This window comes from Alligator mississippiensis, chromosome 2 (assembly GCF_030867095.1).
Source record: "Alligator mississippiensis isolate rAllMis1 chromosome 2, rAllMis1, whole genome shotgun sequence".
NCBI lineage: Eukaryota > Metazoa > Chordata > Crocodylia > Alligatoridae > Alligator > Alligator mississippiensis.
Window position 1 is genome coordinate 172,965,981 of NC_081825.1, and position 14,601 is coordinate 172,980,581.

The 14,601-nt window shown below is 49.4% G+C and overlaps 1 protein-coding gene across 1 annotated transcript; it reads left to right on the forward strand.

Annotated features, from left to right (window-relative positions):
• The first annotated feature begins 6,083 nt into the window (after positions 1-6,083).
• APLNR (apelin receptor) lies at positions 6,084-9,370 on the forward strand. Its single transcript, XM_019485792.2, has 2 exons — positions 6,084-7,492; positions 9,048-9,370. The coding sequence occupies exons 1-2, from the start codon at positions 6,404-6,406 to the stop codon at positions 9,069-9,071; spliced, it is 1,113 nt and encodes a 370-aa protein (XP_019341337.1). The 5' UTR covers positions 6,084-6,403; the 3' UTR covers positions 9,072-9,370.
• Positions 9,371-14,601: the final 5,231 nt, after the last annotated feature.

Here is a 14,601-nt window from a genome sequence, read left to right on the forward strand (position 1 = left end):
TCTCATCTGCCCACCCTGTTGAGGTCTGATTGCAGCCTATTCCTCCCTTCTAGCATGCCCACATTCCCCCACATCTTAGTGTCATCAGCGAATTTGAACAGGGTGCTTTTTCCCCCCTCATCCAAGTCACTGATGAAGATGTTGAACAGCGCGGGTCCGAGGACCAAGCCCTGGGGGACCCCACTGCCCACATCCCTTCAGGTTGAATAAGACCCATCCACCACCACTCTCTGGGTGCAGCTCTCCAGCCAGCGAGCAACCCATTTGACTGTGTAGGTGTTGACACCATAATCCCCTAGTTTTTTAATGAGAATGGGGTGAGAGACAGTGTCGAAGGCCTTCCTGAAATCCAGAAAGACTATGTCCACTGCTACCCCTGCGTCTAAGGATTTTGTGACCTGGTCATAGAAGGCCACCAGGTTGGTCTGACAGGACCTGCTTCTAATGAACCTGTGTTGATTGCCCCTAAGCATAACCTCCCCTGCTGGCTCCTCGCGGACATGCGCCAGGATAATTCTCTCAAAAAGCTTACCCAGGACCGAGGTAAGACTGACTGGCCTATAGTTTCCTGGGTCCTCCTTCCTCCCTTTTTTGAAAATGGGATCCACATTGGCCCTTTTCCAGTCATCTGGCACCACACCAGAGCACCATGAGTGCTCGTAAAGCCTTGCCAGGGGTCCCACAATGACCTCTGCTAATTCCCTCAGCACCCTGGGATGGAGATCGTCAGGACCTGCTGATTTAAATATGTCCAGTCCCTCCAGAAGTTCCCTGACTAGGTCCTCACTGACCCTGGGCCTGGGTGTGCCTCCCCTGGGGCCTGAGGGGGGTCCCAGCGGATGGGCTGATCTGGTCCCTGCTCAAGAAAATGGAGGCAAAGAAATCGTTAAATAGGTAAGCTTTGTCATCTGGTGTGATGACCAGATTTCCTAACGTGTGTTGCAGAGGCCCCACGTTACCCGGTACCTCCTTTTTGCCCCCTGTGTATTTAAAAAAGGATTTCTTGTTGTCCTTGATCCGGGTAGCTAGTCCCAGTCCTGAAATGGAGTTTTCCTACTTGCACAGCTCCAGGCACTTTCCAGAGGAGACTGGAATAATTATGTTCATTTCACAAGTGGAAAAACTGAGACCCGGGGCAGCGGCTTATCCATGGTCACCCAAGAGGCAGTGGCATAGCCACGTGTAGAAACCAGGTCCCAATTTCCTTCTCAGTGCTTGACCCACCAGATAATACTGGACTGGAACACTTTAAGTAGGATAACATTTGTTCTATACTCAGATCCTTAAAAGTATCGAGGCATTTAACTCCCAATGAGTGAGAAGCCTAAGCCCTCTGGGGCAAGTAGCACTAAATCACTTAGGAGCTTATGTTCCAATGAAAGTCAAAAGGATTGGGCTTCTGAGGTATGTGGGTGGAACATTTCAACCTATGCCCATTTCTGGTACCAGATTGCTACATTGTACACACAAGCAAAGATTCTTCTCCCATATACAGGAGGGAAACCCAGCAGAACAGACACTGTTTGCTCTCGCACACATCTGCAAAACAGAGATAGGGAGAGAATTCCAGTAAGATCAGATAAAAGAAAAAAAAATTAATGCAGACAGCTAGATCGCTTTCAGATTCTACACCAGAGCCTGACATGCAAAATACACACAACACAGAGGTGACTGGGGAGGGAAGATCAAATGAAATCCATCTACAGCCAGCTTAGATTGTTATCAGGGTATGTGCATTGAATCCATCCTCCCTTGAAGCTGCTTGATTTGGTAGGTGATCTGCTTAGTCATAGATAATGATCAGGTGTCTGTGCTGATATTATTGCGTGTGTTAGCTGCCTTCCATATCCTTCCTGATTCGATTTTAGTTTGGCAGATTCAGATGGACCTGCCGTGAAGTGGCTCTGTTTCTTGCTGCTTGAGAGAACTCCAAGAAGTCTTTGAAAAAATGACCTGTTGGCTCCAAACTTGTGTTAATATGGAGTATCCCCAGCTTCCATTTTCTCCTGCTTCTTGATCGGCACGGATAGGGGCTGTCTTAGCAAATAGGCAGGAGCAAGGATGTTGCTGATGCTCCACTTTAGAATGCAATGCACAGCTGATGCTCCGCTTTAGGATCTCAGCTCATCCAGCAAAACTGGCTTAGTGCTGGCCCCCAATGTCTGGTTAAGACTGGGAGTGGGACTGGGTGAATTCCTAGCCAGAAAAGAAGACTTGTCAACACTGAAAGGTTTTACAATTTTGTTTCAATTTTGCTAAATCCTTTCTATTGAGAAACAAACAACAATTCTAAATGAGTCAAAATTTTCGGTCCTGACATTTTTTTTAATGAAACATTTCAATGTTTTTGATGGGACATGGCTTTTTGTGGAGAAACATCTTTTGACTGCTTTTTAATAAATAATAAAAAAGCAGGAAATGTAGACAATGTTCAATTTCAGGCAGAAGGAAATATTTAATTCAATCCCCAAATGATTTTTTTTTGCTCCCCAACTTGTTGGTTGCTAAAAATTTCTAAAAATTTGATTTTCAGGTTGACCCCCCCAAATTTTTCCCCTTCATTTTTCTGAACTGCCAGTGAACCAAAAAAAATCTGTTGTTTGTATAGGTTTGGCCAGGGACCAGGTTGAAAGTAAGTGGCCTGGAAGATAAGCTACATGAGACAAAGAAGCCTGGGTGATTGATAACAGAGAACGTATCTTCCCCTGGGGGCGCCCATATTGTTTATGCTGTTTATGATCAGACAATCCCAGAGTCTGGTTGAACCCAGACTGTTTATAGCTTTTTATTAGATGTGCCTACTCAGAGGGATTTGGCCTTTCAAATGTAGATCTTGCTAGTGTTATCCAGGCTTTTGTTGCTGAAGGGCTCGGGTGTCCTTAACTTGCTCCAAAACCTGAGGTTTGCTGAGCAAAGTCCAGCTGAAGATATCTCTACTTCTGCCAGCATAGCTACATGAGTCAGGGTGTGAAGATGAGTGACTGCTGATTGAGGGAGCCCATTGACAGCCTTATAGGTATAATAACAACACTGAGCCTTATAGGTATAATAATTTGTTTCACTCCTAGTGGCTGGGTTTATTCCAGTTGCACAAAGCATAGCTTCCTTGGGATAGCTTTCTACAGGCTGCTCTCTGCCCATGGGCTATTTCACTACTATGCCTGTACTGGTTGCACAGTCCTGGCATGCACATGGCTTGAAAGCACACAATGCTGGTGCTCCCTAATTTGCATTGGATGCCTGCTGGTGTGTATTTATGATGCAGGAGGTTGGCTGCATCCTGTAGAACCATAGATGGCCAGTTCCAGACCCTTTCTGCATCTTGGTGTCCCTGCTGCAGTCCATCCAAAGGTTCTTGATGCAATGACAAAGGCTGTGACAGGACATTTACCAGGGGGGGCTCACCCCCAGTGACTTCAAGTCTCTGTGTTCTGTCCCTCCCGCCCCGCAAAGTGTTTCAGGAGGATGCAGATTTGAGAGTGGGGAGTGCTGGCAGTTTGACTACAGTGACATGCTACAGAATCAAATGCAAGATTTCAAGGCTTGTTTCTGTGGGTCCCCACCCATTGACTTAGCTTGACCTGAAGAATTCAAGGGAGGTGAGCATGATCCTGGTCACATCACACTCTTGTGTACCATTGGCTACAGAAACGGACATGCCTTAACTACCCTTTTTTCTTTTTTGCCATGAGGGATATTAGCAATATTACCACGAACCTCCCCACCAAGGAATATAGAAATACACACACAATCTCATCAAATCAAAAAGGGAACTCCAAACTGAGAGGCCTGGGACTGCTGGAGACATGACTAAGGGTGACTTAATTGTTTGATTTTTTCACCCACACAACAGATGAGAAATCAAGCGGCATTTCCTCTTCACTTTGTAAACTGACAGTGGCTCCTCCGCTGGTTAGGAACAAGGGAGCCAGTGTCACAGCTCCTGGAAATCAGCATCACCTCCATGTGTTAATTTATTCCAGTTAATGATTTGGCCAAATGGGAGACACCTCCACTACAATGCAAGGGGAAAAGCTTCCTTAAACTTTAGGGAGAGTGGAAAGATGGGACAAACACATTCTGCAAAGTCCAGGACTGCCTAAGCTGCCAAGTCAGAGTATACCAAGATACAGGAACACCCCAGAGCTGCCCTGTTGACTGCTAGTTAACCGAGGACAGAATCTTTCCCTCTGTCCCTGTGTGTAGGAGGTCATCATATACCTGTCCTTCCCAGTCTGCAGCACACCTGGAATCTGCTTAGCCTACAGGGCCATGCTAGACCTGCCTCTGGCATGTTGGGAGCCTGCACACATTTTGGCTCCTGGTGTCAGAGTAGTGTCTGAGTTAATGCATGTTCGTTGTGGCACAGGCAAGCCCAATGCATATGTGTTTTTAGGCTCTGCTGGCTTGCACTTTTACAGCATCTGGGAAGCTAACAAGAGCTGGTGAACTATTTCACATGTTACTTAAAGGAAGTCCTCCCCACATTGCCCCACAGTGCACCAAACATTCTCAGAGCCATAGTCTGGAAGCCCGTTGGATAGTCCTTGCGCTGAGCCCAGTGATTTATGCTGGAACTGCAACAAATTTTGCAGAGACACCAAATCTGGGTGACAGATTCAGGGTGGGGGGAGGGAAGATCCTTTAGACCCCTGGGTGGGTTGTCAGAGCGGTTAATTACCTTGCTGCTAATCATTGGCACCTCCTTTTCAGCTTGGATTCCTTTATCATTACCCTGGCTCTTGTGATGCCTTTTGTCAATTAGATTAACAGGTCCTTGACTCCCTTAATCTCTGTAGGTACTTACAGACTGAAATGGAGTTGCCTATTTACCTTCTCTTTGATAATCTAAATAGCTGGTGTCATCCTCAGTCCCTCGCTCCAAGACAAGCTTTTCAAACCTCCCAACTTTCTTGCAGCTCTCTGCAGCTGTCCTGGTTTGAAAGGTCCAGCTGCTCATTTGGGCTAGCTGGTTTACAGCACACACTAATTTCTGTTACCAACAGCACACAAAGGAGTGATGCGGATGGCATCATGTACGGCTGCATGTAACAGCCTAGCCTCAATGACCCAGTCCCCATTACTGTTGGCTTAATAAAGTGCAATCACTAGTACTAGCCCAGACTGTTATGAATTTAGACTACTGCTGAGTCATCCTAACCACTGTGGGTGACAGCCTCAATTTTTAAGCATCTTTTTTGAAGTATGGCTCCTAGACTTCAACACTGTAACTCCTGTAAGGATTTTACCAGCACTTTTGAACTTATCTGTTGCGTGTGGTCACAGGAATAAATAAAAGTAAAATAGTGGGGACACATGGGAATGTGAGTAGGTCCTGCCTAGGCTGAACTTTGGAATTACATGAGGAGACATTCACCCAGGACAGTGTGGCTAATGTGGCACAAACTGTAGTGCAAATAGATATATATCTCACCTACACTGTAATAACAGCCAGGCTCAGAGACCTAGTATTATGGGAAAACATGGAGAGGAAAAAGGTTGCACTGCAGATAGGAGCACGCTATGCACTAGGAGTCCTGTCCAGTGCATGTTCAGTAACGTGGTAGAGACATTATTAGAAACAAGTCCCCTGGTGGATCCAGAGGGCACTGAGTACCACTGCATTAGGACATGATCTTAGATCTCACAGAGATGGGACTAACCAGGGCTGATGTATTTGCTTTGACAGTATCCCTTTCCTGCCAATAAAACCCCTGAAACCAAACACTGGAAATGGCAGAAGGAGGCTGAGGGACAGACAAACAGGGCTGACTTACTTAGTGGGGTTGCTAAGGGTATCTGTGAAATTTCACACTGAGCACTAGCTCCCCCCTTCCCCCCAGCAGCTCCAGCTGGCTTCAATCCTCATTCTTACCCTAGCCCCCAGGGAGCTGGGACAGAGGGATAGGAGGTGGACATTTGTGGATGCAAGTAGCAGACTGAGCTGCCCTATGCTGCCCTGCACTGCTGGAGTCTGTTTGTCTACTTGACATAAGGATGTGGTGTGAGAGGCAAAGGGGAGGGACAGGGTGGGGTGGGAGGGGAGGGGAGAGTGAAGGGGAGGTTGTAACTAAAGATCCTAAAGCACAAGCCTGTGGACTGAATGGTAAAAGGAAGGAACAGCTGCCTCTGAGCTTGCATGTGAGAGAAGGCAGGAAAGGATCTGGCCACAACTGTCTGAGGCTTTGCAAGCGAGGGAAAAAAGAAGAAAAGAAAGAAGGAATGAGCTGAGCACGGAGGACTCAAACTCACCCCCCACTCCCCCATACCCAACTTGGACAGCAAAGAAGGGACTGCAAACGTGGTGAGGCTACATCCCAAGAGCCTCTATCCAGAGAGGGAGCAGGCTGAAGAAGATACCTTCTAGCATCCTTCTCCGATCCCTGGAGTCAGGACCCTGAGCATGGAGGACCTGGGGTATGACGACAGCAGTTATTTTGACAACCAGACTAGTGACTGTGAGTACACAGAGTGGAGTCCATCCTTGACCCTCATTCCCACCATTTACCTGCTGGTCTTCCTTCTGGGCACCTCAGGCAATGGATTGGTGCTGTGGACCATCTTTCGGGGGGGCCGCGAGAAGCGGCGCTCAGCCGACACCTTCATTGCCAACCTAGCCATGGCTGACCTGACCTTTGTAGCCACACTGCCATTGTGGGCTGCCTACACCTGCCTGAATTATCACTGGCCCTTTGGCACCTTCGCTTGCAAACTTAGCAGCTATCTGGTCTTTGTCAACATGTACGCCAGCGTCTTTTGCCTAACAGGACTCAGCTTTGACCGCTATTTGGCTATTGTACGGCCAATGGCTAGCACCAAACTGAGATCACGGGCCAGTGGGCTGGTGGCCACCATCACCTTGTGGGTCTTGGCGGCTATGTTGGCCCTGCCTGCCTTGATCCTCCGTGAGGCAGCCATGCTACGTGGGGAGGACAAGATCACTTGCTACATGGACTACTCAAGTATGGTGGCCAATGGGACTGAGGGGGCATGGGAGGTGGGGCTGGGCCTGTCCTCCACACTGCTGGGCTTTGTCATTCCTTTTGCTGTCATGCTGACCTGCTACTTCTTCATTGCACGCACCATTGCTGGACACTTTCGGAAGGAACGCAATGAGGGGCTACAAAAGAGGAAGAGGCTGCTGACCATCATCATTGTGCTGGTGGTCACTTTTGCTGTCTGCTGGTTGCCCTACCACCTTGTGAAGACTATATATGTGCTGATGGACCTGGAGGTGATGCCCTGGTCCTGCAGTTTCCACACCTTCCTCAACAACTTCCACCCTTACTGCACCTGCGTGGCCTACATCAACAGCTGCCTGAATCCCTTCCTCTATGCCTTCTTTGACCCCCGCTTCCGGCAGGCTTGCACCACTGTCCTGGGCTGCAGCCAGGGCCGCTGGTCAGGCTCTGGTGGGGATAAATCAGCCAGCTACTCCTCTGGCCACAGCCAGAACCTTCCAGGGAAGGGTGGGGAGACACAGAGAGAGAAGGTGAGCCCAGACACTCATGATACGCTGGTTCGGGGCTAAGAGTAAGCCTGCTACCAGGGACAAGTAGAGCCAGACCCATCTTTTTCTCCTCATTCTCCCTTCCCACCTTCTGTTCTTCACTCTCACTCCATCTCAGCTTCTTTCATTTGTCCTTCACCTTCCCTTTCATGAATTCTCCTCCTCTTTCCCAGGTTTTCCTCTTCATTTCTCTCCTCTCTCTCTTCCTCCATCTTTCTCTCTCTTTCTCCCATTCTCCCTGTCTTCCTCTGTTGCAGGGCTGGTATGGATAAAGTTCCATAGTCATGCTGAATCTCTCTTTGACCTAGCTTATAGCTAGGGACAGAGGTTAGCTGAGGTGAAGCCCTCTCTCCCTGCTCTGGAGAGGTTTCAGCATGATTTGCTGTCTGTTTCTCATTGCTTTTGGGGCATGGGTGGGGAGGCTGGAGGATACCCCATATCATCCAGCTCCGGTCTACCTCTTTCTCTAGAGTCTAGACCTTGCTTTTGCAACCCCTGCTGTGCTCTGAGGCTGAACAGAATGGTTAGTGCTGCTGCCTCTCCTGAAAGCCTTGCTCCTGGCCCTCTGGAAATTCATTGTACCTTTTGAGGTTGGATGGAGGAAGACGTGGGGCTGCAGTCCCTTCTTTCACCCCCCCGTAACTGTCTGCCTTCTTTCTCAATTTAGCAGCAGGAAGTAAAGGTCTGAGAAGCCTTGAGCGAAGAACTGGCCCTGTGGTTGTGTGTTGGGAGGAGTAGATAGAAAAGCCTCCCCCCTTCCCCTAAGTGGAGTCTGATGAGGTGACCCTTGCACCCCATACCCTCTCATATGGATGGCAGGGGCACTTTTGGAAATGTGTATCATATACCCCTTTACTTTGTAACCTGCCCCCAGTAGCTCTTGCCATCAGTAGGTCTCAATGTTCTTTACAAAAAACAGTAACATTGCCTGGTAGCAGACAGGCAAACTGAGGTGCGGGGGGAGGCAAAATGACATCACCAAGTTCATGCAGCTGTTCATTAGTGCATACAGGATGAGACCTCAGCTCTACCCACTAGGGACTAGGCTACACTGTCAGCCTCTTGCCATACCCTAGGGCCAGTGGGCTACAGGAGGAGCTTTGACTGTGTGTCTCGCTGCATGCATCAAGAAAGGGCCGGGGGCAGGCATTGACTGGAGAGGAGCCAGGAGCCCCAAAAGTATGGGGCTTGAAGTCTGTCATGGCACCAGGACTGTTTGGACCTCTATATGCTGCCTGTATTCTCTGTGCCAGAGCAAGGCCCAGGAGAGTCAGAGGGGTTGGGGGAGGAAGGGGAGCATCCAATCCATGAGACTGTGGATGGGTGGACTGTGGGAGTATATTCTCTGAGCTTCCCAGCATGTGGGGAACAGAGAAGCATCTTGTTCTGTTGTTGATCACCTGATGGAGAGCATGTCTACAAGAGGGGCCAGACCCATCAGAACCAAACCCCAGTGACATCCGAACTCAACCACAGCACCTGCTGGTCAAGGTTTCAGCACAGAGCATTTCCCTTTGTGTTTATCATTTCCCTCCAGGTCTCAACCTCCACAGTTTGGTGAGAAAGGCCCTGGCCCCTCCAGCTGGGTATGGGGCTTGTGTTTCCATCCTGTGGGAGAAGAAGGTTGTGAACTGCAGTGAGATCTCCAGCACCTGACTCTGGCCAAACTAGCTTTTTTGGTGGTCCTATTCATGGGGGCATCTTGGAAACTGCAGCTTTTGTTTGGGCCATCCCATCAGAGCTTTGAATAATAGGTTCCCGGCTTAGAGTAAGGGGCTCTCACTGAGAGCAGGATCACTGGCATGCTAATACAATAGACTTTTTTATGTATAAAAAATAAATGAGCCTGGCTAAAAATGATGTCAGGAGAACTCTTTGTCATTGCTGTGGAGGACCCCCGTGGAAACCCAAGAAGGTGTGTAGGTGGGGAGGAGGGGAAGAGAAGAAGGTCAGTTGGCCAGGACTGGGGCAGGCATGTTGGTGGCTGAGGCTGGTGAGTGAAAAAGGGAAAAGGGGGGTGTACAGGGAGAGGGCAGAGGGGACTCTGGGGTACATGGATCTGGAGGGGGAAGATGGCCATGGAAGAAAGGAGATAGAGGATGGGTTGGAGGTGGAGTAGGGCAGTCACTGAGCTTGTTAATGTGTCCTGTCACCTCCTCACAAATTGGCTCCAGGAATGTACAACTGGCAGGAGCAATTGTTCTTGGAGATGCTGAAAGGAAGGCAGATGTGGAGCCAGGAGAGGGAGGCTGGAAAGACCTTGCCTGGCCAAAAAAGCACTGGAGTAGATATGGGGTGAAATTTCTACTGAGCTGCTCTGGGATGAGAGGCTGCAGGGCAAGGGATGGGTGTGGATGGTGGTATGGGCTGGCTTCATCAGTGAGGGACAATCAGGAATGAGGGTCTAGCCATGGAGGATATTCACAGGAGAAGTGAGAGGTACCAAGGCCCTTTTCTGTCCTTGTGACAAGAGCTGCTGGAGAAGAACCGGATCTCCCTCCTCATGGGAAGGGGGCAGAATCATCCAGAAGTGGAGCAAGCTTCAAAGGAGACCCCTGGACTCTGCAGTGAGCAGAAGTGGCAGTGTCTGCTTCTGCATGGGTGCATACAAATGTGTTGGCATCATCTCTTGTGGGAATGCGTGTGTGTGTGTGTGCACCTGTGCTGGTTTCCTTGTATGTGTTTGTGCATGTGTACTGGTGTCTGCTTCTTTGCATGTGTATGCAGCTGTGTTGGTGCCTGTTCTTAAATGCATATATACATGTGCATCAATTTCTGTGTGGGTGTACTTTATGCATATGGGCTGGTATCCACTCCTCTTTGTGTGTACCACGTGTATATTTCTGTATTTGTGTGTGTGTTTACATGTCTGTTGGTGTCTATAGTTCTGTGTGTTGGGGCATGCATGCTGTGTCTAATACATGTACACATGGGGGATCTATGAGTGTGCAAAGGCAGTTTCTGTCTATTAGTGAGTATGTGCACATGGGTTTATATAAGTATGTGAGACAACATGTACCTATGTAAGTGTACTGGGGTGTGCATATCTGTGTGCTCTCAATTATATTCTAATATGTGAACCAGCTTGTGTTTTGTGTTGAAACATCTGTGTTATCTGTGCATATGTGTCCATGGTCCTGTATCCAGGGGCAGATACACATAGTGTGTCAGTGTATGTACTGTACCCATGCTTATGTATGCACTGGTTTTTCCAGGCTGCCTTACTTGATGTTTGGCTGTGCCTCACTATGTTTCCATACCCTAGCCTGAATGTGTCCTTGTTTGCTTCAGTGCTAAGGTCAGCCTGTATAGGATCTTGTGTATGTGCATTTGTCCACTTTCTGAGTGTGACTTGAGTGTGCAGTTAAGCATGACTTCTGCCTGCCTTCACAAATACACATGGATGTAGCCTGCCTATGGTATGTATTCGTGCATTGGTATGCATGCTCCCATGGGTTTGTCCTTCTTGGTGCATGGGGTTTGCCAGCACATCTTGGTTCTGTGTGAACTCAAAGCACAACTCCAGGGTCAGCCCAGGACACAGACTGCAATGAATGGCAACACAGACTGGTGAGCTCTCTGCAAAGCAGAGTGCACACAAACATGGGTGTGCACACTGACACACTCCTGTGCATATTTGCCCTTGGATGCTCTTACAAACGTATAAGTGCATGGGAGGCAGTACCTCTTGTGCTGGAACGCACTGGAACTTCATGAAAACATTAAAACAAAGGGGGAAATCCCCCCCCCCCCAATAAACTACAATTCAATCAGTTTCCTGCTGCTTTGTTTTAAATTGCTCAGTTGATGCATCCCAATCCTAGTGTACAGCCCCCTGCTATCCCAGCCCTAGATCCTCCTTCCTACACAGGTTCCACTGTATCCCAGTGCTAACTTGTATCCCCTCTCCACCCTATTAGTCCAGCCCTAGGCTCTCCATACCTCTGTCAGTTCCTCTCATTCCCAACCCATAGACAACTTCCCTGCCCTAGGCTGCTCCTCATAGCTCTGCTAGTTCCCGTCACTAATGTCCTGCTGCCCCAAGACTGATTTGCCCAAACTGTGTCCAAGTCTGAAGATGCATCAGTTTATGACATGACAGAGATGAGGCTGTCTCAGCCACAATGTGACAGACATGCCCATTCAAAAAGTACAAGCCAGCTAGGGAATGGTTTTCAACATCATTGGATTTTAAACATAATAAACCCCAGTTTCTTTTTCCTTTGACTTCTGGTGAGGGGATGAGTGTGTTGGGGGTCTGGGGGGGGCAGGGGGGAGGGAGAACTGGGAGCCTTATCTTGGGCTCCATACCAGCCAGCATGCTCAGTGGAGAGTGCCTAGCATGAGCCAGTAGGGAAATGTTGAAGATAGGGATGCATCTAAAGTTCTGTGCCCTTTCAGGACTTTAGTGTATTACTCAAAGTTGTGGACCTCTTTCTCCTTGGAACCACAGCCTACAACCCACAACTGAGCACAGGCAGAGGAGGACCCCCCAACCCCCGCCCTTACCAGTAACCCAGTAGTTAGAGTGTTTACCCAGGAGGTGGGATACCTGTGTACGTGATCTTTTCTGGATGAAGGGCAGGGGGGGTTAACCTGCATCTCCCACATCCCTGGAGAGGGTTTCAAGCCCCTGGCCACAGGTAGGCCATTATGGCAGGGGGCAGAGAATGTCTCCTACCTCACTGGTCTCCTGCTAGGGCTGACAGCAGGGCAAAAATGAATTTGAGACTGGTTAGTGAGAGAGCAGGCATGAGCTTGATTCTGCAGTCCTACAATGAGGGCACTTGCCTGAGAAGGGGGAATCTTGGGCTGTTGTCCCTGCTCCGTGGGTTATGTTGGGGTATCAAACTCATCCAGTCCCACAGGTCAGATGAGGGATATGGGGCCAGATGGTGGGCCACATAGGGCCCACAGATCTGCCCTTTGTGCTGGATCCACTATACAGAACCAGTCTGGTATAGGTGTTGAATGCAGCACACATCCTGAACTAGCTCTGCGTGCTGTTTGCAGTGTGTGCACGAGCTCCAGCCCCACACATTCCATGCAGCTTGTGCTGACCCCAGATCCACATATGGCATGCAGCATGTGTGGCTGGTCCAGGGCTTGTGCTTTGCATAGTGTACAGGGCTGGTCTGGGACATATGCTGCATGTGGTATGGTGCCTGTGCCAGATTAGCCCAGTATACTGGATTCAGCATGTGAGGCCAGTCTGTGGGCCCAGTTCAGACCAGATGCAGATCCAGTGGCAGGGCTGGTTTGGTGCAGGTGCCACATGCAGCAAAAGCCCTGGCTGTAGCCCCGTGAACCATGTGCAGCTAGCACCAGAGCAGCCCTGTTCATTATGTGCAGTATGCATCAGCCTCAGCCCCAGATGGCACAGCACATGATACAAGGGGCTGGTCTGGGGCGCATGATACTTGTGGCCCCTGCACCAGACAGGTCCCTGTGGGCCCAATCTGGCCTAGCCCAGATACAGTGTACAGGGCTCGTCCGGTGCAGGTGCCACATGTAGTGCATACTCCAGACTGGCCCCTGCACTGCATACAGCGCACGCGCTAGCTCCATCCCCTGCACTCTGTGTCACTCACACTAAACCGTCTCTGCGCACCACATGAAGCATGTGAGGCTAGGGCCAATACATGCTGCATATGGCATAGCAGGCAGCACTGTGGGCCAGATGACAGGGCTCTGTGGGCTGGATCCAGTCCACAAGCCATGTCTTTAGCACCCCTAGGCTAAGAAAAAAACTCAAGCTGGGTCTCCAGCATTGTGGGGTAATGGTCTCATAACCATGCTGGTGTACAAAAGGGGCTGCTCTTCTGCCTGAATTTTAAAAGAAAATGGCCATCCTCATCCATTGCGTGGAGACTGCTATTTGTTTTCAAAGCACACAGACTGGATGAAGCCCCTCAGGGGAACCCTGGGTTAGAGATAGAAGTTACACATAAACCGGTTTAAGTGGTCAGAAACTGGTATAAACCTGTAACAGAACAGACGCTCAGTGCACATAAACCAGCTTCAAGATACATGAAACTGGTTTAAGATAAACATGGTTGAATGTAGTATCAGCCCTAAGTGATTTGGATCAAACTGGTTTATGAAATTTCTGTCCCAGACCCCTTCCTGGTTCAAGTTAAATCAGTCTCCCAGCATCCCAGCATGCTTTGCAGTGTTGGGCTGTGCTATCTGCTCCAGAGAGCAGGGCTGGCCATGCCCCTCTGTTCCCTAGCTGGAGCAGTGCAGGCTGGCTGACGGGGGCAGGGGAGCCTGGTTGGGGATGCAGCCCAGTCTGTGACAGGGAGGGGGGAGAACAACTGCCACCCCAGGCAAACCCTGGCTGTGGTCTGGGGCCATGGAGGGGGGGTTAAACACCACTTCCCCTGTTCAAACTTACTGCTGGCTGCAACTGGGGACTACAAATCCCAGAGGCAACTAGAAGCAGGAAGAAGAAGTGATGAGCAACCCTGCAGAGTCCTGCTGCTGTAATTCTGGGCTGCAAATCCCAGAGACCTCAAGGGCAGCAGGAAGAAGAAGGGAACACCCAGCCAGAGAGCCATGCTCTAGTGCCCCCCAGCTTCTGGCCTGAGCCACTGTAGGTATGTGGCTGCATTTCCTGAATCAAAGGTAAATGTCTGTTCACTTCTGTGTTAATGTAATCTGTGCAGTCCAGACTAACCTGCAAAGACTGAATCGATTCAGCTTTGGATTTTTTTACTGTCTGTACGTAGCCCTGATGTGAAAGTCTCCTGAGTTTCTGGATCCCAGTCAGGTTAGACATTCTGTGAGGTGCTGAGCTGCTGAGGTACTTCTGGGCATGTGCCGGAGCAGGGGCCAATTTAAGTGAAATAGGTGCCCGTGGAACATAGGTCACAGCCAGGCAGGATCACAGGTAGAATTTTGGTATCTAAGTCCCATGTTAGGCATCTCAGGCCTGTTTTAGGATCTGATCCTAAAGCCTTTACTCAAGGCCACATAAGAAATCACTGGCAGAGGAGGGAGCCAAACCCAGGTTTTTGAAGTCCTAAGGAGTCTTGCTGGTCTGCTCAGGGTCAAGCCAGTCATCCAACCTGGAGCCAGGAAGGAATTTT

What these genes read in the sequence shown, in the direction of transcription:
- APLNR (XM_019485792.2), top strand. Translation starts at nt 6,404, where the DNA reads ATGGAGGACCTGGGGTATGACGACAGCAGTTATTTTGACAACCAGACT. An exon ending in GGGAGACACAGAGAGAGAAG is followed by an intron (nt 7,493 to 9,047) that starts GTGAGCCCAGAC and finishes ATTTCCCTCCAG; the next exon opens with GTCTCAACCTCCACAGTTTG.